Here is a 21684-nt window from a genome sequence, read left to right as displayed (position 1 = left end):
ATACGATCTCTTAATTTTTAATAACCATTTGAAGTCGAGGCCTTCTATAAACTACTACCTAATGTATATGACAACTCACCTATCCTGAGGTTCGTATAAATGTCGCGAGATTTCCAGTACACAAACTCACTGAAATTTATGTGCATTTTCACAAAAATTACGGCTTGCGAAATTTAGTGTTTTACGACTTACCCCCAGTTTCGTCGATATATGAAATTTCCCCCTCCCTTTCATGTATCAGAAGGTAAAACTGAAACTGAAAAACAGAAGGAAAATTTCATGTCGGCGAAACTGAGGTGACACCGCTTTTACAGTATCTTTCAAATACAAAAAGCCGCAACAAAATTTTCACCGTTTCATGGACAATGTAGTTTAATATTTTTGACGAAAATTGCAAGCGAAATTGGCGCTCAGGTTGTCATTTTTCGCGCGTAGCTTTTTGGAACAGAATTGTTTTTTTTTATGGGGGGGGGGGACATGCCTGTAAATTACCTTTTTAATAATTTCAACATGCGTTAAATTCTTCTAAGTCTATGACGGTACCCCCCCCCCCCCCCACCTAGATTGCCATGGACTATTCCACCTGCTAAATTCGAGTATATATTTAACAATGCGTCGCAAACAATACTAATTTATACTGCAGCCTGTTACAATGTGTGATGTCAGTTTCATCTTCCATTATTCAAAACTATTGTTGCAGCAATCTTTGTTGCCGGGAATTTCTAAGAAAATAAAGCGTAAAACATTTTTGCTGCAGTTTTCGGGAGCTGCTTTTTCTGACGTTAAGTCCTCATTAAACACACAGCGATTGATTAAAGTAAGTAATTACAGGAATTTTATAAACAGTAATAAAAACAGTAAAATAATGTTATTTGCGCAACATTTGCAATTAATACTAATATTTAGATTAATTTTCTCATGAGTCGAAGTAATAACCAAATTGTCTAAGCTGTTTTGATTCACCTCCACCCAGCGGAATCAATATCAGTATTTAAATGAAAACGGTATTTTTTTCTGTGCAAATTCCTGTACTAGTACAGTCGAGTCCCGACTTACGCGAGGGATGCGTTCCAAAACACCTCGCGTAAGTCGGAATTTCGCGTTGTGGAACAAGGTATATTTAGTAATTTTTTATAAGCATACACAATTGTTTCAGACGTTTGTAAACACCTCTCATATTGTTTCAAACCATTTATTAACTATATATTGCAGTATCTTTTACAAAGAACCGACTTTTTCTGTATTTTAGAAAAAGCATTATTTGACATAAAATTCTGTAATTTAGCACAGAGTCAATGATAAATGAGGGAGAGAAGCTTAAAATAAAGCAGTATGGTACTTACAGTATGTACACTACAGCATTATTACAACACTTAACAGTATAGATATAGTAAATATATTTATAATTTAAAAAATGATGAAGGTTTATGCAGCACGATCAGAATGTTATCAGAATGTATTTTATTAACGTCCATATGTAAATTGAAAAAAAAGAAAAAGTTAAGAATCGGAGCGGTCTTTCAGTGATGCTAAAGGGATGAATGTCCATTCACAAAACCAATATTTAGTGTCAACGAAGCCCATTCTAACTCTCCGCCGCTCTTTTTCGAAAAATTTCATGTTGCAGGCGAGAAATTTGTGTCCGCACTAAAAAATTCATTACTCATGAAAAACTCGCGTTATAGCCATTTCGCGTAAGTCGGATCGCGTTGTAGCGGGATCCGACTGTACTGAGCTATAGTTAAAAGCTCAGTGCTTTTCTTTCTTAAGCTTTCAAAAGAAAAAAAAAATCCCGAGTTGTTTCTGAAATAAGTTTATATAACACTCAAAGATTAAAACATAACAAGAAGTTCCGTCTAGAACTAGACGAGCCTACTTTCCCGTATACCCATACTACTTTCTAGTACCTGATCAATATTCTCAAAAATAGCTAAAATCGCAAATTTTTTCAAACATATTTTTTTTAATATTTTAAGCTGATTTCTAGGAATAAAATATTCCTTACTTTTCCTCAAAAAAACGAACAAATAAAATAGCAGCACCTTTTAAACAAAGCAGCTAATACACTTCTTTCCATTAAAAATTTTTTTAACAGCTTTCAAAACGAAAAAATAATAATAAGTTCATTAAAATAAATACATCATATTAAAAAAAATCGTTTCTTTTTCCCCTGTTGCCGAAAATAATTTTTTAAACGAATTAATGCACTTACCAAAATAAAAAAAAAAAACAATAAAATGTCAACTTAAAGAAATAATTTTCATTGTCAAAAAAAAAAAAAAAAAAAATCGTCTGCGCATATTTTTTGAGTTTGTTCACCGAAAACTAAATACCTAAATTAAAACTTTATCGTGAAAATAAAAACAAATCATATCAACAATAATTATTTCACAGTTAAAACCACAGTAGCGGAGTCGGAGTCGGAGTCAATCTCATTTTGGGATAAAAGAGTCGGAGTCGAATATCCAAGAATCGGAGTCAGTCATTTGTCCTCCGTGTATAAATGTTTGCCAAAGCTACGAAGTCAGAGTCTAAGTCGGGGAGTCGGAGTCCGATTAATTGTCGGGAACAGGAGTCAGAGTCGGTGTCAGGTCCCCCTAAATTCTCGGAGTCGGGAGTAGGTCGTCAAGAGCTATTTCCAACAAAGTTTGTTTGAAGTAAATCCGCCTTCAAGTACGGAATCTACATTGACTTTCAGTTTCCCCGTAGGCGCTAATGTTAAGGGATTTGAACTGTTCAAAATTGAACGGAAAATTGTTCAAATCAAAAAGATATCTTATATACAAGTTTTTTATCAAAAGCTTTTTCCTACAAAGTTTGTTTGAAGCAAATTCGCCTCACAGTTCGGAATTGCTTTGAATTTCCCCGTAGGCGCTAATAGTAAGTTTTTTTGAACTGTTCAAAATTGAACAAAAAATAGTTCAATTCAAAAAGTGAAATATGGGAATGAGGTGTCCTCGCCGAGATCTTTCGAACAAAAAAAAGTTTGTTCGAATCGGACTATTCATTCAAAAGTTATTAGGGGGGGACAGACAGACAGACCGACAGACAGACAGACCGACAGACAGACCGACAGACAGACCGACAGACATTTTTCCCCATCTCAATACCCTACTTTCCAATTTTTAATTTTTCAATATTTATTTAATTATTTTATTTATTTTTGACTTTTTTTTGTTTTTCACGATATTTTTAAGATGCATTAAGCCTTCTTTCATGCTTTTTTCTTCTTTTTCTAACTTTTACTGGGAAAGTAGGCTAAAAAGAAATTTAAAAAACTCTCCCCCCCCCTCCCCCTTGTTTTACAAAAATAATAGTTAATTTGTTTTTATCGTATTTGAGAAATGCATTTAAAATGTCTTGGATGGAAAAATTTAAGTTGTTAATAATAACAGCAAAAGGGCCGTGGTAGCCCGATCGGTAGAGTGTCGGATTCGGGGCCGGAGGGTCCTGGGTTCGAACCTCAATGGTCGAAGACCCACCGTCGTCATTAAAGGGGACTGGGCGACGTTAAATATGCTCGTGGTCTCAATGTCCTCTAAGTGAAACGATACCTCTGGGGGTGCTAGCATCAGGTAGCTATTAGCTCCTGAACTAGTTCTAAATTCTCATTAACTGTTCGATCCGGTGATGGTGCTGCCATCTATCGGTACACAAAATAATGGAGGCAAGGCACTTAGTATGCAGTCCTCGACATAAGTACAGTTGTAGTCAGTTGTGACTCTGAATAGGAATAGGAATAGAAACAGCAAAAAGAAATCGTTTTTTCTAGAAAATTTGTTTGACTTTCCCAGATCTTTAGTCATTTTTTTTTCAGGGTTGTAAAATGGAGAAGTGCGTCTGTGGGTACTATGAAGGAATCATGGATTGGGATCCGGACGAACCCATCGAAATGTAAGTAATTTCTCCTTATACTTTTCTGACCTTGATTCTTTTATTTAGTAACTAGTGGCACCCGCACGGCTTTGCCCTTAGTAGAAAATTAAAAGGTCATTGGTTCGCCTGTATATTAACAAATAATGGAGGATGAATTTCTCGCCAATTGGTTATGTTAAATGGCTCGCCCATGGCTCATAATGGTTCCACGTTATGATGATTTCATAATTTACTATTCTACGTTGTGATCATTTGCTCGGAAAAAGTTTCTTAAAATTAGAATATAAAAAGAACAAAATCGAATTTTCGAAAAATCGCTTCGAGGTGCACACCTCCATGCTACAAACTAACTTTTTGCCAAATTTCATGAAAATCGGCCGAACGGTTTAGGCGCTATGCGCGTCACAGACATCCTGACATCCAGACAGAGAGACTTTCAGCTTTATTATTAGTAAAGAAGATGAGACATTTCATTCACCGAGGATAATATTCTTTAAATCCACAAATTTAATAAAACGATCGCACTCTTTTACGGGTTAATGTCCACGGACGACGGATAACTTCTCTCGTCAAGACTATGTTGGAATATGTTAAAGTTATCCAAGTGAACATTAACTTTATGACTTTTTAGCACTTTAATTAAAGGAAATAAAAAAAAAATGTAATTATAGTGCTTCATCTATCACTACTGAAAAACATCAAATCATAAGCTAGTTTATTCAGTAAATTACCGCCCATTAGCCAGGGCTAAAGCAGAAATACATGAAATACACCGCAAACTCAGTCATTTCCAGCCGAGGACTGCAGTTTCGTGCTTATTTGCACTCATCAGCACGGCATAGGAAAGTGACTGAGCTGGAGATGGAAAACCTCTTATGGAAGCCAAGAGGGCTAAACAAACTGATAGCTAATGTAGAATTAGCACAGACCAGCCGAGTGACCGAAGCAATGTTTCGGTTCAACTCGAAAATTGATGGCAAGGCATGGTATATTCAGTAAATTACCGCCCATTAGCCAGGGCTAAAGCAGAAATACATGAAATACACCGCAAACTCAGTCATTTCCAGCCGAGGACTGCAATTTTGTGCTTAAATTTGCACTCATCTGCCCGGCATAGGAAAGTGACTGAGCTGGAGATGGAAAACCTCTTATGGAAGCCAAGAGGGCCAAAGCACGAAACTGCAGTCCTCGGCTGGAAATGACTGAGCTGGCGTGTATTTCATGTATTTCTGCTTTAGTCCTAGCTAATGGGCGGTAATTTACTGAATATACCTTGCCTCGCGTTCAATCTTCGAGTTGAACCGAACCCTTGCTTCGGTCACTCGTCTGGTCTGCTAATCCTGTATTAGCTACCAGTTTGTTTCGCACTCTTGGCTTCCTTAAGAGGTTTTCCATCTCCAGCTCAGTCACTTTCCTATGCCGTGCTGATGAGTGCTAATAAGCACGAAACTGCAGTCCTCGGCTGGAAATGACTGAGCTGGCGTGTATTTCATGTATTTCTGCTTTAGCCCTAGATAATGGGCAGTAATTTACTGAATATATGTTAAAGTTATCAAAGTGAACATTAACTTTATGACTTTTTAGTACTTTAATTAAAGGAAATAAAAAAAAATGCAATTATAGTGCTTTATCTATCACTACTGAAAAACATCAAATCATAAACTAGTTTACTCATAACGAATAAATACCTTTGTGCTGAAAATTAAATGAGTCAATTAACCAATGTTTTGAAGTACAAAAATTAAAAATTACTGCTGACACGTATTTCGGTCATACAAGGAACTTCTTTTTCACTGCAAAGAAGTGAGAGCTTCTGGATGAAATGTCATTAGAGGAAAGAAACACGGTGGAACAGGATACAGTATAAATATGAAAAAATGGACGTTAACAAAACAAAAAAGACAGAATTACACCTGGAGCCGAAATTTATTATATAAATACATCAAGGAAAAACCGTTAAGTACTAAATTTCTAAAAAATCCCGTAAACAATGCAAATTGTCGAAAAATGAAACCACTACGAATAAATTAGCATTAAATTTAGTGCCGACGGCAAAAATATGTACGGAAGCAATGTAACAAATGGAAAAATGCAGGAAAAAAAAGAGTGAAGGATAAAAAAAATTGGAATTAGTTGATCACAAAACGAAATAAGAAACAAAAAATTAAAAAAATAATAAAAAGAAAAAGAAAAATTAATTTGAATTTTGACATCTTGAATTCAAATTATGTTTTTCGCAATCACGAGGCGTGTGTTTGTGTGTGGGTGGGTATGTGTGTAGGGGTATGTGTATGTGTGTGTAGGCATATGTGTTTGCGTCTGTGTGCAGGCATGAATGTGTGGGTAGTTGTGTGTATGTGTGTGTGTATATTTTTGTGTGTGTATGTGTAGGTGTCTGTATGTATGTGTTTGTGTGTGTGTAGGTGTGTGTGTGTGCGGGTGTAGTTGTGTATGTATGCGTGTGGGACATGGATGCAACCTGGAGACGGCTTTCGCTATAGGAGCAGCATGAGGAGCCGGTCGACTGTGATGGTGCGGAGGGTGGCGGTGGGAAAATAAAATGATAGCACGCCAAAAACAGTCAAATGAAAGCAATAAACAATCGTGAATGCTCAATAAAATAAAGGAAGAAATGTACAAACGTTTTCATAAAAATAATAGAAAAACTTAACCAATTTTTAAAATGGAGTCCACACAGAATAAAAATACGGAATTGCTGTAAGATCGTTAATTACATTAGACCGTTTCCTCAGAAAGTGGAAACATTCTCAAAAATTAAAATGCAACGAATTGGTGCATTTTTGGATGATTTGATAAGAGTTAAAATCAAAAAAGGGATTCGAATCCCAGCAATGTTGAGAAATACTGGATTTATTCAGCTGTTGTATTTTCATATAGTTTTGATGTTCTTTTCCTTTGATGTTTACATATTGAAAGTTTGAAGTAAAAATAAAAATAAGTCAAAAAATACAAAATTTAACTTTTTATACGATTATGCTTAATTTTAGTCTTTTTTATGCTTAATTTTAGTCTCATTTCCCCTAACTAATATTTAGGGAAATAATCTCCATTGGAAAATGATTCCAACACAAAAAGTTTGATATTAGTACGACCAAAACTCACCGAGATATGAAACGCAGCGTTTTGTGACTTACACCACTTTTCATTCGCCGTCACCAACACCTTTTGGGGGAAAATATAGCGGATAACAAGTTAAAATTATTTGTGTGCATAGAGTGTGCTTTTTCAAATTGTTCGTGGTTTTCTAGTATATTTTTGCGTATCATGGCATAACATTTGCATTTATTTTTGAATAGCATTGCAAAATATAAATACCTTGTTTTTATTACTTTGACGACCTGTCATTCTTCTGAAAGAGCAATAAATACCAATCTCATCTTCTGTATGGTCCCTTAAAACTTTGAACTGGAATATCTTCTTGAGTTTTGGTCGCACAAATGTTAAGTTTTATGTGTCAGTAATAGTTTTCAATGAAGGTCATTTCCCTAAACATTAGTTAGGGGACCTTAGGGAAATAAATTTTGTATTTTTTGACTCATTTTTATTTTTACCTTAAACTTTCAACATTTTAAACATGCATCTGGTTTTGAACATTTTTGCAATTGAAAGTATACATCTAGGACTAACGGTAGCGAAAATAAAGGTCTTGTAAGTTAAAACAGAGCACCCTGTATATACGCATACATACAAGCTGAAACATAGTGATCCGAAAGTGGGCGCACTCTCTTTTATTTTTAACACTTTGTTTTCTTTAGGTGCATTTTGTTCATGCGCACTTACCTTCACTTGAAGTCTTCAAAGTCAAAAACATCTGCCAAACACCGACCATGTCGTCACATAGCTGAATTCTTCGCCCTGTTCTCGCTAATCGTTTGCGGCAAAAAACATCCAAATCCTCGAAATTAAACAAATCATCTGGATAAAAATTGCGCAGAATTCAGCTGTTTAACGAAATAGTTTGTGTTTTGCCAACTTTCAAGACTTCAAAGTAACCGTGAATAACAAACATTTAACCGTAACTGACAAAAGAAAGGGGAGTATGCCCAATTTCAGACTACTCTGCTTATGTGCCTGTGTATATATTATCGAATTTAATCAGGTAAGCTCTGAATATATGATGCAAAAAGGAAAAAAAAAACGAAATGCGTTGTAACAAATATGAAAAACGGAAGGATAGCTAAATATTTCTTACTGAATTGTTTGAAAATAAAAACGATTGCGATACGAGTATGTGAACGTTTCTCATGTATGTTATTTCTACAGGTGGTCATGTACAAAAGAATACAGTGGTCATACACATCATGTCGTAACATTTGATAGTCTGAGAGTTCCTGACATTCAGATGGACGAATTAGATATGAAAAAATTGGAACTAAATGTGGGAAAGACCCTTGAAACAGAGCATGAAAGAATACGCAGAGAAGAAAATGACGAAGTACGTAACGAGGCAGCTGAAAGAAAAAATGAGTATAAAAGTGAAGTTCAATGCTGTCCACAAATGACGGCACTAAAAGTCGAAAATAGCATTCCAGGAGGTGATGTTAAAGCACTTGTAAAGGTTAGACATTCGCCATTGGACAGGCAAGCAACTGAACGAGAAGTAAGCATGAAAATAGAATATGAAAGCGATTGCAAAGAAGAAAAAAATGACGAAGTACGTACTGCCGCAGCCGAACGAAATGGTGACTATATAGGTGAAGTTCAAAGCTATCTACAAATGAAGTCACTAAAAGTCGAAAATAGCATTGCGACAGTTGGTGTTAATGGAATTGTAAATGTTAGACATTGGACATTGGAGAGGCAAGCAGATGAACGAGAAATAAGCAAAAAAAACAGAACTCGAAAGAGATTGCAAAGAAGAAGAATATGATGAAAAGCACAAAGACGCAGATGAAAGAAAAATTGACTATGAAAGTGAAGTTCAAAGCTATGCGCAAATGAAGGCACTAAAAGTCGAAACTGGAATTGCGACAGGTGGCGTTGATGAAATGGTAAACGTTGGACATTGGCCATTGGACAAGCAAGCAGCTGAACGAGAAATATGCATGAAAAGAGAACAAGAAAGAGATTGCAAAGAAGAAGAAAATGACGAAGTAAACAAAGACATAGCGGAAAGAAAAATTGACTATGAAAGTGAAGTTCAAAGCTATCCGCAAATGAAGGCACTAAAAGTCGAAACTAGCATTGCGACATATGGTGTTGATGGAATCGTTAGCATTAGACATTGGCCATTGGAAAGGCAAGCAGCTGAACGAGAAATAAGCACGAAAACAGAACTCGAAAGAAATTGCAAAGAAGAAGAATATGGCGAAGTACACAAAGATGCAGCTGAGAGAAAAATTGCCTATGAAAGTGAAGTTCAAAGCTATCCGCAAATGAAGGCACTAAAAGTCGAAAATAGAATTGCGACAGGTGGTGTTGATGGAGTCGTTAGCATTAGACATTGGCCATTGGAAAGGCAAGCAGCTGAACGAGAAATAAGCACGAAAACAGAACTCGAAAGAAATTGCAAAGAAGAAGAATATGGCGAAGTACACAAAGATGCAGCTGAGAGAAAAATTGCCTATGAAAGTGAAGTTCAAAGCTATCCGCAAATAAAGGCTCTAAAAGTCGAAAATAGAATTGAGACAGGTGATGTTGATGGAATCGATAGCATTAGACATTGGCCATTGGAAAGGCAAGCAGCTGAACAAGAAATAAGCATGAAAAAAGAATATGAAAGAGATTGCAAAGAAGAAGAAAATGACGAAGCACACAAAGATACAGCTGAAAGAAAAATTGACTATGAAAGTGAAGTTCAAAGCTATCCGCAAATGAAGGCACTAAAAGTCGAAAATAGAATTGCGACAGGTGGTGTTGATGGAGTCGTTAGCATTAGACATTGGTCATTGGAAAGGCAAGCAGCTGAACGAGAAATAAGCACGAAAACAGAACTCGAAAGAAATTGCAAAGAAGAAGAATATGGCGAAGTACACAAAGATGCAGCTGAGAGAAAAATTGCCTATGAAAGTGAAGTTCAAAGCTATCCGCAAATAAAGGCTCTAAAAGTCGAAAATAGAATTGAGACAGGTGATGTTGATGGAATCGATAGCATTAGACATTGGCCATTGGAAAGGCAAGCAGCTGAACAAGAAATAAGCATGAAAAAAGAATATGAAAGAGATTGCAAAGAAGAAGAAAATGACGAAGCACACAAAGATACAGCTGAAAGAAAAATTGACTATGAAAGTGAAGTTCAAAGCTATCCGCAAATGAAGGCACTAAAAGTCGAAAATAGAATTGCGACAGGTGGTGTTGATGGAGTCGTTAGCATTAGACATTGGTCATTGGAAAGGCAAGCAGCTGAACGAGAAATAAGCACGAAAACAGAACTCGAAAGAAATTGCAAAGAAGAAGAATATGGCGAAGTACACAAAGATGCAGCTGAGAGAAAAATTGCCTATGAAAGTGAAGTTCAAAGCTATCCGCAAATAAAGGCTCTAAAAGTCGAAAATAGAATTGAGACAGGTGATGTTGATGGAATCGATAGCATTAGACATTGGCCATTGGAAAGGCAAGCAGCTGAACAAGAAATAAGCATGAAAAAAGAATATGAAAGAGATTGCAAAGAAGAAGAAAATGACGAAGCACACAAAGATACAGCTGAAAGAAAAATTGACTATGAAAGTGAAGTTCAAAGCTATCCGCAAATGAAGGCACTAAAAGTCGAAAATAGAATTGCGACAGGTGGTGTTGATGGAGTCGTTAGCATTAGACATTGGTCATTGGAAAGGCAAGCAGCTGAACGAGAAATAAGCACGAAAACAGAACTCGAAAGAAATTGCAAAGAAGAAGAATATGGCGAAGTACACAAAGATGCAGCTGAGAGAAAAATTGCCTATGAAAGTGAAGTTCAAAGCTATCCGCAAATAAAGGCTCTAAAAGTCGAAAATAGAATTGAGACAGGTGATGTTGATGGAATCGATAGCATTAGACATTGGCCATTGGAAAGGCAAGCAGCTGAACAAGAAATAAGCATGAAAAAAGAATATGAAAGAGATTGCAAAGAAGAAGAAAATGACGAAGCACACAAAGATACAGCTGAAAGAAAAATTGACTATGAAAGTGAAGTTCAAAGCTATCCGCAAATGAAGGCACTAAAAGTCGAAAATAGAATTGCGACAGGTGGTGTTGATGGAGTCGTTAGCATTAGACATTGGTCATTGGAAAGGCAAGCAGCTGAACGAGAAATAAGCACGAAAACAGAACTCGAAAGAAATTGCAAAGAAGAAGAATATGGCGAAGTACACAAAGATGCAGCTGAGAGAAAAATTGCCTATGAAAGTGAAGTTCAAAGCTATCCGCAAATAAAGGCTCTAAAAGTCGAAAATAGAATTGCGATAGGTGGTGTTGATGGAATCGTTAGCATTAGACATTGGCCATTGGAAAGGAAAGCAGCTGAACAAGAAATAAGCATGAAAAAAGAATATGAAAGAGATTGCAAAGAAGAAGAAAATGACGAAGCACAAAAAGATGCAGCTGGAAGAAAAATTGACTATGAAAGTGAAGTTCAATGCTATCCGCAAATGAAGGCACTAAAAGTCGAAAATAGCATTGCGACATGTGGTAATGATGGAATTGTAAACGTTAGACATTTGCCATTGGACAGGCTAGCAGCTGAAAGAGAAATAAGCACGAAAATGAATGCAGTTGAAATCAAACCAAAAAGAGTTTCATGGAAAATTAAATTAGAAAAATGGTTTAAAAGGTAAGCAATATCCATCTAATATATGCACACACGCATATACATATATGTTATACATACACACACACACACATATATATATATATATATATATATGTTTGTATTTGTGTGCGTAATGCCGTACAGGGAAGTTTATGTGTAATTTTAAGGTCCATTTTCCGAGCACATGGCGGGCACCTCTGTTCGCAGTGGGCGATAGTGAATTAAATAGAGCAGATAGTGGCTGTCCCTACTGATAAAAATGTTGGAATTTGACGAACTAATGAAGGGAGTGGCATTTTCGATGGTTGAAAGTATCGGCTCGATAGTTCATCCGAGTTCGTTTTGTTGGGTAATCGGCTGGGTAACTGTAGTATGGTGCCTTAGCGAAATGTTCGGTAAACTGTGGAGTTAATGACACATACACTCTGCGTACGCGCCAGCAGACATCACAGGGAAGCTATTTAAAATGACTGGAGAATGCTAAAACTAAAAAGAAATTTCGTTCAAAACAAAACGAGCCGACTTTCCTGTATGCCAATGTCGACATTCTAGAGTCTGATCAATATTCTCAAAATTAGCTAAAATTGCAACTTATTTCAAGCGTATCTTTTAAACATTTTAACCAGATTTCTAGAAATAAAGTATGCGTCGCTTATCTGAAGAAATAGATGCGTAAAAATAAATAAACGAACAAATAAAGAATTAGCACCTTTTAAACAAAGCAGCTAATATATTTTTTTTCAATAAAAATATCTTATTTTTAAAACCTTATAATTAAATATAAATAAATAATCTTATTATTAAATATCTTATTATTATTAAAATTATCTTTCAATAAAAAATACATTCTGTCGAAAAAGAGAAACGTTTGTTTTTTCGACAGAATGTATTTTTTATTGAGAGGTAATTTTAATAATAATAAGATATTTAATAATAAGATTATTTATTTAATCTTATTATTAAATATCTTATTATTATTAAAATTAAGAAGTTGCCTGTTGCCAAATAATAATAAGAATTAAAATTAATAAATTTACTTTCAAAATAAATTAAAAACAACAAAATGTCAACGTAAAAAGAAATGATTTTCATTATTAAAAAAAAAAAAATCGTCTGTGGTATCTTTATGTAGACACATAAAGGACTCCGGATTTTCCCGCCAAACACTGAATACATAAGTTAAAACTTTTGCATGAATAATACAAAACTAATCATATCAACAATAGTTACCTCAAAGTAAAAAAAACATGGCTTCGGAGTCTGAGGTAATCTTATTTTGGGGTGACAGAGCCGGAGTCAATAGGTCATCGAGAGCTATTTCCAACAAAATTTCTTTGAAGTAAATCCACCTTTAAGTTCGAGATCAATAATAAAGCTTAGTTTCGCCATAGGCGCGTATGTTAAGGGACTTGAACTGTCCAAAATTGAACGAAAAATTGTTCAAATCTAAAAGAAATTTTCTATACATGCTCTTGTTCAAAAGCACTGTTCTACAAAGTTCGTTTGTAATAAATTCGCCTCCAAGTTCGCATATTTGCATTGAATTTCCAAACAGACGCTAATGTTAAGTTTTTTCTTTGAACTGTTCAAAATTGAACGAAAACTCTTTCAAACAAAAAAAAAATAACTATGGGAATGAAGTGTCTTCGCCGAGATCTTTCAAAAAAAAAAAAAAAAAAAAGTTCGAATCAGACTATTCATACAAAATTTATTGGGAGGCGGGGGGGGGGGGGGGGGGGCAGATATACAAACCGATAGACTGACAGTTATATTTCCCCATCTCAATACCCTTCTTTCTAATTTTAAATTTTTTATTACTTTGTTAGTTTGACTTTTTTTTTTTTTTTTTCGCGCTATTTTTAAGAGGCATTAAGCCTTCTCTCATGCTTTTTTCTTCTTTCTCTGACTTTTACTTGGAAAGTAGGCTAAAAAGTAATCGTGAAACTTAAGTGGAATACTTTCCTCAGACACTATACTTTCCACACCATTACTTTGTAGTAAAAACAAGTAACTCTTAGCCAGTATTAATAAAAAGGAAAATTTCCCAACACTTATTTATTTATAAAGTCAAGATTTTAGTTGTTCTTAAAAAGAAAAAATACAATTTTATATTTAAAAGCATTTTGATTCTAGTTTATTTGATTGTATACTTTTTTATTATATTTCATTTTACTCTTTTTAAAGTACGTATCAAATACATACAGGGTCCATTATGAAAGTAATGAGCATTTACTGGCAAAATATATTTATTGATCGTAATTTGTACAAATGTTCAATATTCTTCAAAATTCATTCCTCCTGCATCAATACACTTGCGGAGACGTGTTTGCTACGCCTGAAAGGCACCCTGAAACTCTTCCAAGGGAATTCCTCTCAGGAACGTTGTAACATGGTGTTGGATGTTTCCCAAGGTTCCCCAATGTTTTCCTTTCTTCTCTCTCTCTCTCTCTTGAGTCGCGGAAACAAAAAGAAGTCACATGAAGCTAAGTAGGGACTGTAAGGTCGTGAGGGATCACCAGGGGGGGGGGACATCCATAACGGGGTTCGTAGGCGACCTCCTCCTGGCTCTCTTTGAATGCCTTGTGCCACTTCCCAGACTGTGATCTTGAAATGCAATCGTCCTTGAAGGATTCTTGCAGCATCTGGAATGTTTCGGTTGCATTTTTTCCAAACCTCACGCAAAACTTTATGGCGTATCATTGTTCAAGCGAACGCTCCATTGCGTTATGTTACAAAAGTTGAAAACATACTTCAAGCGGAGGCACTTATCTCCGCTCACACTGCTCGAAAGCAACTGACGACTAGATGCATTGAAAGGGCATATCCCGCACATTTCCCAGCCGGTTTTACCGTGCTGCCATCTATCGTTGCGTCACAATAACATTATGCTCATAACTTTCATAATGGACCCTGTACATCTTACCTCATAGTATTATCAACATACTTTTTTCATTGCAAGTACGATTTAAACCTTTCTTAAGAGTTGTTCTCTTTTTTTTACAGGATGAAAAACCGACTCACTAAGAGAGATGGAGTTCCATATAAAGAACTGAGTTAAGCATTCTTCAGTCAATAATATATTTTAGAATTTTTGACTAAGTGTTTACATTAACGAAATCATATTTTTTGAAAAATAATTCATTATATTTTGATTAAAATTTATTGTTTTGAACATTTTGTTTGTTTATTTTATGCACTGGATTTTAGTAGCATAAGCAACAGTTTTTATGTAGTTTCTCATGCGATATTTCTTTGAAGCACTACCTGCCAGTTAAACATTTCAAAAAATATTGACATTTCCCAGTCGTATTTTATCGAAAAAATGATTTGCAAATTAAATTGTATTTCACAAATATGTTTCAGATACAGCAGATCCTTGAGAAAAAAAAAATGCAATCTATAAAAACTAAAGATATACATTTCTACCCTGAACTAAACAGATAAAGAACTGTATATTGGTGTACGAGCTCTGAAAAGGCACTTCTTTAATAATGACGTAATAAGGCATTTTTTTACAATGTAACTGACAAAAGTAAACTTCAAGCAAGATTCTCGTTTTTCCAATGTAGTATTTAAAACATTCAAAAGCAATTCCTTGTGGAATAGCGTTTCAATCCTTGCGTAAAACTGTATCAATGCAGAAAGAGTTCGACCCATTCATTGTTTCTATTGTATCTTAAACACGCTTTATTTTGTACCATACGCTTGATATCCTTTCTATGTCCTGATCAGAATTGGTCATTTACGCATGAGATCTTCAAGTTTTGATGTAGATAACATTGCCGAGAATTACGTTTAGTATGATCCGTGGATTTCTGCTGTTGCTATTGAAGCATATACGGAAAGTCTGGATCATCTTCAATAATAATAAATATAATTATATAAAAGCAGCCCTATTTCTTAAAAAAATATATAGAAAATGAGAAAATTTGAAAAACTTCGTTAATTTAAAGAAAGTTTAATGGTTTTTTTCTTGGGGGCGGGGGCTATTAAACAGAAAATTATATGCTTTTTACGTTTAAATGTCAAATGAAGAAAAAATTTTAGTACTATATCGGACAAAATTCGTAAAATGTATCTTTCATTTGATTTTTTTTCATACCCATTCATTTTTCGACCTGTTTTTTTTTCCTTGGTTGCAGTTAATATAAGAGGATAAGCAAAGCAACAGAAATCTCACATTTTGTACGGATCCATACCACAAATATCCCTTAAAGAAATTTTATGATAATTTTATGACCATTATATCAATTTGCAAGTGGTAACCAAGGAAAAACAAATAAGTTTGCGCGAAAATGAAAGTAGAGTAGAAACAAAAAGATGATCAGGTTTTTAAAGTTCTGCTTAAATTCCTACCAATTATCTTATTTTAACTCAGGTAAAACTTTTCAATACCCTTCTACGTAAAGTTCTCTAGTTAATCAGCTGTTCAGAAGCGGCACCATGTTTTCTTTTTTACAGAAATTTTTTTTTTATCCATTCGTTTCTTACTTTTGTTCTCTCAGATTCTCACAAAAACATAACTCTGTTCCCGTTCTAAACTTCTACCACCTTTAAAGTTTCTCTGCAATCACAATTAATTTAATTAGACTTTTTCAGATACATCATAACATCTGGCAACGTATAAAGAGCCCTTCAGTTCAAAACATAGACTAATAATTAGAGTAGACCGAGCTTTCCCAGACTTGCTGATGAAAAAATTGGTTCATGAATACATCATGTGACTAGTGGAAGGGTTGGCGAAAACTTTGGCAGCATGCTAGATGACAGTATTATCTATACTTCGGCACTCGACATGTATTTTAAGATGTAATGTGTATTCATTATAATTTTTTTCCAGGTGCAAAAATTGAACTGCTTTTCTTTTAGTTATGCATTATTTTGACATTATTAATTAGTTTTTGATCACAGTTTTCAGTAACTTTTATTCCATTTGGAACTGCTACGTCAGCGTTGGCGTGAACGTAATGGCGTAAACGTTTTGCGTTAAAGCAAAAATGTACTAATCGGTATCTTAAATTGAAATTGTATGCAAAAATCTTACCGTTTGCCGATTTTTTTTGGGCGCTTGAATCTTTAATTGCTTAGAGAGTTATTGAAATTGATTAAAGAAGTACTATCTAAACGAAAAACTCACTATATTAACAAAATATTTACAACTTAGAATAACAATTTTACAAATCGGACTCCATAAAAGATCATTCTTCCGTGTTCCATCAATTCTATTTATTTTATTTCTCGCGGGCGTTGATCGTCTGCTACGATCAACACACGCTGTTGCTAGGATATCCGCCAGTCACGTGGTTTGGTTTATGAGCAGCAAAAGGGTTGCCATAGCTTAGTCTATTCTTATTATTAGTCTATGGTTCAAAACTACCTTTAAAGTTCACTTATATTTTAGGAGCATAATTTCACTTTACTCTGCAAAAAGAAAACCAATTCATCTTTCTAATGATAGCTATATCTTTTTCTATCCTCCAGCAATAAATAATCAAACTTGTACATTACATACAAGTTCTTTATGGCTTGCAGAACAAGGTGGAAAAGTAGGGACATGTGGGGCAAAGTGAAATGGTTAATGAAAAAATGAGTTTTTTTCAAGATGAACAAATCGGAAATTTGTGTGGAAAATTACAGTACATAAAGAAAAAACAATAATGAGTTTTGCGTTGAAACATTTTTGACAGTCAATTTTAATCTTCAAAAAAAAAAAAAAAAAAAAAAAGGAAAATTTTTATTTTTTTTTTCATCGGGCAAAGTAAAAAATAAAAAAATTTTCCTGATGAAATATAAAACGTACTTTTGATCAAAAGAATGAACAACTGAAAGGTTAAATGAATAAATGAAAAGATAATCTTTACTAATAATTAAGCAGAAAGTCTCTCTGTCCGGAGGATGTCTGGATGTCTGTAGGATGTCTGTAGGATGTCCGTAGGATGTCTGTGACGCGCATAGCGCTTAAACCGTTCGGCCGATTTTCATGAAATTTGGCACAAAGTTAGTATGTAGCATGGGGGTGTGCACCTCGAAGCGATTTTTCGAAAATTCGATGTGGTTCGTTTTTTATTCCAATTTTAAGAAAAAAAGTATCATAAATTACGAAATTATCGTAACGTGGAACCGTAACATGGGCACAAGCCAATTGGCGGGATACGAAATTATCATAACGTGGAACCGTAATGTCGGTACAAGCCAACTGGCGAGAAAATTCACTATACATTATTTGTAAATATACAGGCGAACCAAAAGACCTTTTGATTTTTCTATTGCGGGCGAAGCCGTGCGGGTATCACTAGTGAAAGAATAAAGAAATAAGTAAATGAATAAATCAATTTAAAAAACGGGAAAAAAATGAGCGAGTGCAATAATTAATGATTACTAAAATAAGTGAATAAATTAATAAATAAGAGAATCTATGTACAAAAATGGCTTTTTCTGTATGTATGTCTGGGGTAATCTTCGAAACTACAGGACTGATTTTAACCCTTTTTTCACCATAGATAGCTACATTATCAGGGAACAAACTAGGCTATAATTTATTTCTAAAAAACTTAGTTAAAAACGTTATGATGGAAAACATTAAATTTCATGTAATTTCCCCATTAACTTATTAAATATAAAACCCATTGTTACAAAAATTCGTTGCCTTACAACAGCAATATTAATAGTAATCATAGTGAAAATTTTGAATCAAGGCAGATCTGGATCAAGCATGAAATTTATTGCTTTCTTAGGATTTTTGTCCTGATATGATGTCCTGATAAGACAAATGATTCCGCAAGCTGTTGGAAAATAGAAAGTGTTTATAGTCAAAAATTACTCAGGCTGGGGATATTTCTTTAATTGGGAATCGGGCACGGTCGTCTCATTTTTTGGCGTAAATAATTTTATTTTGGTAACCCTGATGATTTATACCTAGTGATCCTATGGCAATAGATATTCCCGGTCTCTTTGTTAAGATTTGTAAGAAAAAATACCTTTCGCGCATTGCTAAATATATATACTAACTAGTGATACCCGCACGGCTTTGCTCGTAATAGAAAAATCAAAAGGTCTTTTGGTTCGCCTGTATATTTACAAATAATGTGTGGTGAATTTTCTCGCCAGTTGGCTTGTACCCATCTTACGGTTCCACGTTATGATAATTTCGTATCTCGCTAATTGGCTTGTGCCCATGTTACGGTTCCACGTTATGATAATTTCGTAATTTACTCGTCCATCTTATGATATTTTTTTCCTTAAAATTGGAATAGAAAAAGAACCACATCGAATTTTCGAAAAATCGCTTCAAGGTGCACACCCCCATGCTACATACTAACTTTGTGCCAAATTTCATGAAAATCGGCCGAACGGTCTAGGCGCTATGCGCGTCACAGACATCCTCCGGACAGAGAGACTTCCAGCTTTATTATTAGTAAAGAAGATTTCAAAAAATAAGAAAATAGCGATAATTATTTATTACGATTCAACTATAACGTAAGGCAATTTTTTCAACTGGCGCTGTTTTTGCAGCCAAAGGATACGTAAAAATGTTTCTCGGCTTTCACCATGTAACCAAAATATCGCCCAAGGCCGTAGCCAGGATTTTGTTTCGGGGGGGGGGGGGGGGGGGGGGGGGGTCAAAAAATTTCGACAAAAAGACGAAAAAGTTTGGGAAACATGTTAGAGGAGGAGGAGATTGCTGTAACTCAGAATTTTTTTAAGTTATAAGAGCTGCGCGCTTGATGAAACTGGGGGTTTTAGGTTAGGAGAAGGTTCATGAGTTATCAAATTTAAGAGAATAAGACTCTGAAAACGCCAGTAAAAATTTTCTTCCGGTGAAGTTACGGGAAGTAGATGGAAATATAGGAGTTTTTCCTTCTTAAAACAGATTCTAAAGTTCTCTTTGGCAACGTTAGACAAGGAAAAGGGGTTTCCCAGGGACACAACTGTTTGCAATCGAAGAATTCACTTTTCCCCACCCACTTTGCCCTGTATGTACTTGACTAACTAAACAATTTATTTAAAATACAAATAAACTTACTATGAACTAAATTATTACTGCAGTGAATATTAGGAGGCCTCAATGAATATTTAAAATGTTAATTACAAGATTTTTATCATTTTATAGTAACAAAAATTATTATTGACTTACGACAAAATATTACAATATGAGTACCAGTTTTTGAAAATTGCCTGCATTATCATATGCTTTAATCTTCGGCGTTATTTTTTTCCTAACTGCTTTAATCTTCGGCGTTATTTTTTTCCTAACTGGTATAGATTACATATGGTAAAATAAAGTAAATATTTCACCATTTCACTTTGCCTGCTTTTTCACTTTGCTCATGTTCCCATACTATTAGTTTTCACGTGTTATTTAATTAGTATTCAAATTATTTAATGGGCATTATTAGGTTGTAGTGCTTTGGTATCGTTTTACAGATGCAACATGCGTTTTTCATCCCCCCCCCCCCCCCGCCCATAATTTAGATTTTACTACGACTACTCAAGAAAAAGTTTCATAAACAAGCGCAAATTTTTTTTTCCCACATTTACACTGACCTAAATGCTAAACCTAATGCCAAATTCTACAACTTTTTCTTCTTTACAAATCATAACATGTAAATTTTCCCCATACGTACATACTATTTTACTCTGTTAGAATTCAAACAGAGTTATGAAACTTATGCTCAGAAATGAGGGGGAACAGATTTAAGGGATTAAGGGATTTGAACTGTTCAAAATTGAACGGAAAATTGTTCAAATCGAAAAGATATTTTATATACAAGTTTTTCATCAAAAGCTTTTTCCTACAAAGTTTGTTTGAAGCAAATTCGCCTCACAGTTCGGAATTGCCTTGAATTTCCCCGTAGACGCTAATGTTAAGTTTTTTTGAACTGTTCAAAATTGAACAAAAAATAGTTCAACTCAAAAAGTGAAATATGGGAATGAGGTGTCCTCGCCGAGATCTTTCGAACAAAAAAAAGTTTGTTCGAATCGGACTATTCATTCGAAAGTTATTAGGGGGGGACAGACAGACAGACCGACAGACATTTTTCCCCATCTCAATACCCTACGTTCCAATTTTTAATTTTTCGATATTTATTTAATTGTTTTATTTATTTTTGCCTTTTTTTTTTTTTTTTTTTTGTTTTTCGCGATATTTTTAAGATGCAATAAGCCTTCTTTCGTGCCTTTTTTTTCTTTTTCTGACCTTTACTGGTAAAGTAGGCTAAAAAACCAAGTGGGTTTCTTCACGTGCAATATCATAAAGGTTTAGAACTTAATGATAGTAGTATTTCACCTGTAGTATTTGAGAATAAATCAGTTAGTTAAAAGTAGTTCTGAGTAAAACCTTGATTTGCTCTTTTTTTTTTTTTTTTTTTGAGATGTGTCAATGTAGTCGCCAGTCACCCTAATATATACAATTAACATGTTCCTCTCAAAGACCAAAATCTGATAAACGTCGACATTAGTCGCTAAATATCAATACTCACACACCAAAGATTTCGGTGGAAGACAGAATATTTCCTGTTAACCACCGATGAAAGTCGACATTCTCCAAATTCGATCTTTTTCCGTAACGTATACATAATACAGTTCAAGTCTACAAATTTGTATTCACGAAAAACGGCAGAAAGCATTAAAAAAAAATTAATTTGAATTTTGACATTTTGAATTCAAATTATGTTTTTCGCAATCACGAGTGTGTGTATGTAGGCGTATGTGTTTGTGTGTAGGGGGTATGTGTATGTGTGTGTAGGCATGTGTGTTTGTGTCTGTGTGCTGGTATAAGTGTGTGGGTAGTTGTGTGTATGAATGTGTGTGTGGGGGGGGTATGTGTGTGTAGTCATATGTGTTTGTGTCTGTGTGCAGGCATGTGTGTTTGCGTCTATGTGCTGGTATAAGTGTGTGGGTAGTTGTGTGTATGAATGTGTGTGTGGGGGGGGGGTATGTGTGTGTAGTCATATGTGTTTGTGTCTGTGTGCAGGCATGAATGTGTGGGTAGTTGTGGGTATGCGTGTGTGTATGTTTTTGTGCGTGTGTGTATGTGTAGGTGTCTGTATGTATGCGTGTGT

The 21684-nt window shown here is 34.9% G+C and overlaps 3 protein-coding genes across 5 annotated transcripts in view; 2 read left to right on the top strand and 1 right to left on the bottom strand.

Moving 5' to 3' along the window:
* Positions 1-21684, bottom strand: part of LOC129234233 (IQ motif and SEC7 domain-containing protein 1-like) — a 684204-nt gene that overhangs the window by 323628 nt on the left and 338892 nt on the right. The gene's annotated exons all lie outside the window — the stretch shown is intronic.
* LOC129234235 (uncharacterized) lies at positions 3828-8944 on the top strand. The gene is made up of 2 exons (XM_054868174.1): positions 3828-3894; positions 8161-8944. Exons 1-2 carry the CDS (start codon positions 3863-3865, stop codon positions 8765-8767), a joined length of 639 nt encoding a protein of 212 aa, XP_054724149.1. The 5' UTR covers positions 3828-3862; the 3' UTR covers positions 8768-8944.
* Positions 10827-14730, top strand: LOC129234234 (uncharacterized). Its single transcript, XM_054868173.1, has 2 exons — positions 10827-11644; positions 14627-14730. Exons 1-2 carry the CDS (start codon positions 10914-10916, stop codon positions 14679-14681), a joined length of 786 nt encoding a protein of 261 aa, XP_054724148.1. The 5' UTR covers positions 10827-10913; the 3' UTR covers positions 14682-14730.

The sequence above is a fragment of the Uloborus diversus genome, chromosome 1, assembly GCF_026930045.1.
Source record: "Uloborus diversus isolate 005 chromosome 1, Udiv.v.3.1, whole genome shotgun sequence".
NCBI classification, from domain to species: domain Eukaryota; kingdom Metazoa; phylum Arthropoda; class Arachnida; order Araneae; family Uloboridae; genus Uloborus; species Uloborus diversus.
This window is presented reverse-complemented; position numbering and strand designations above follow the sequence as displayed.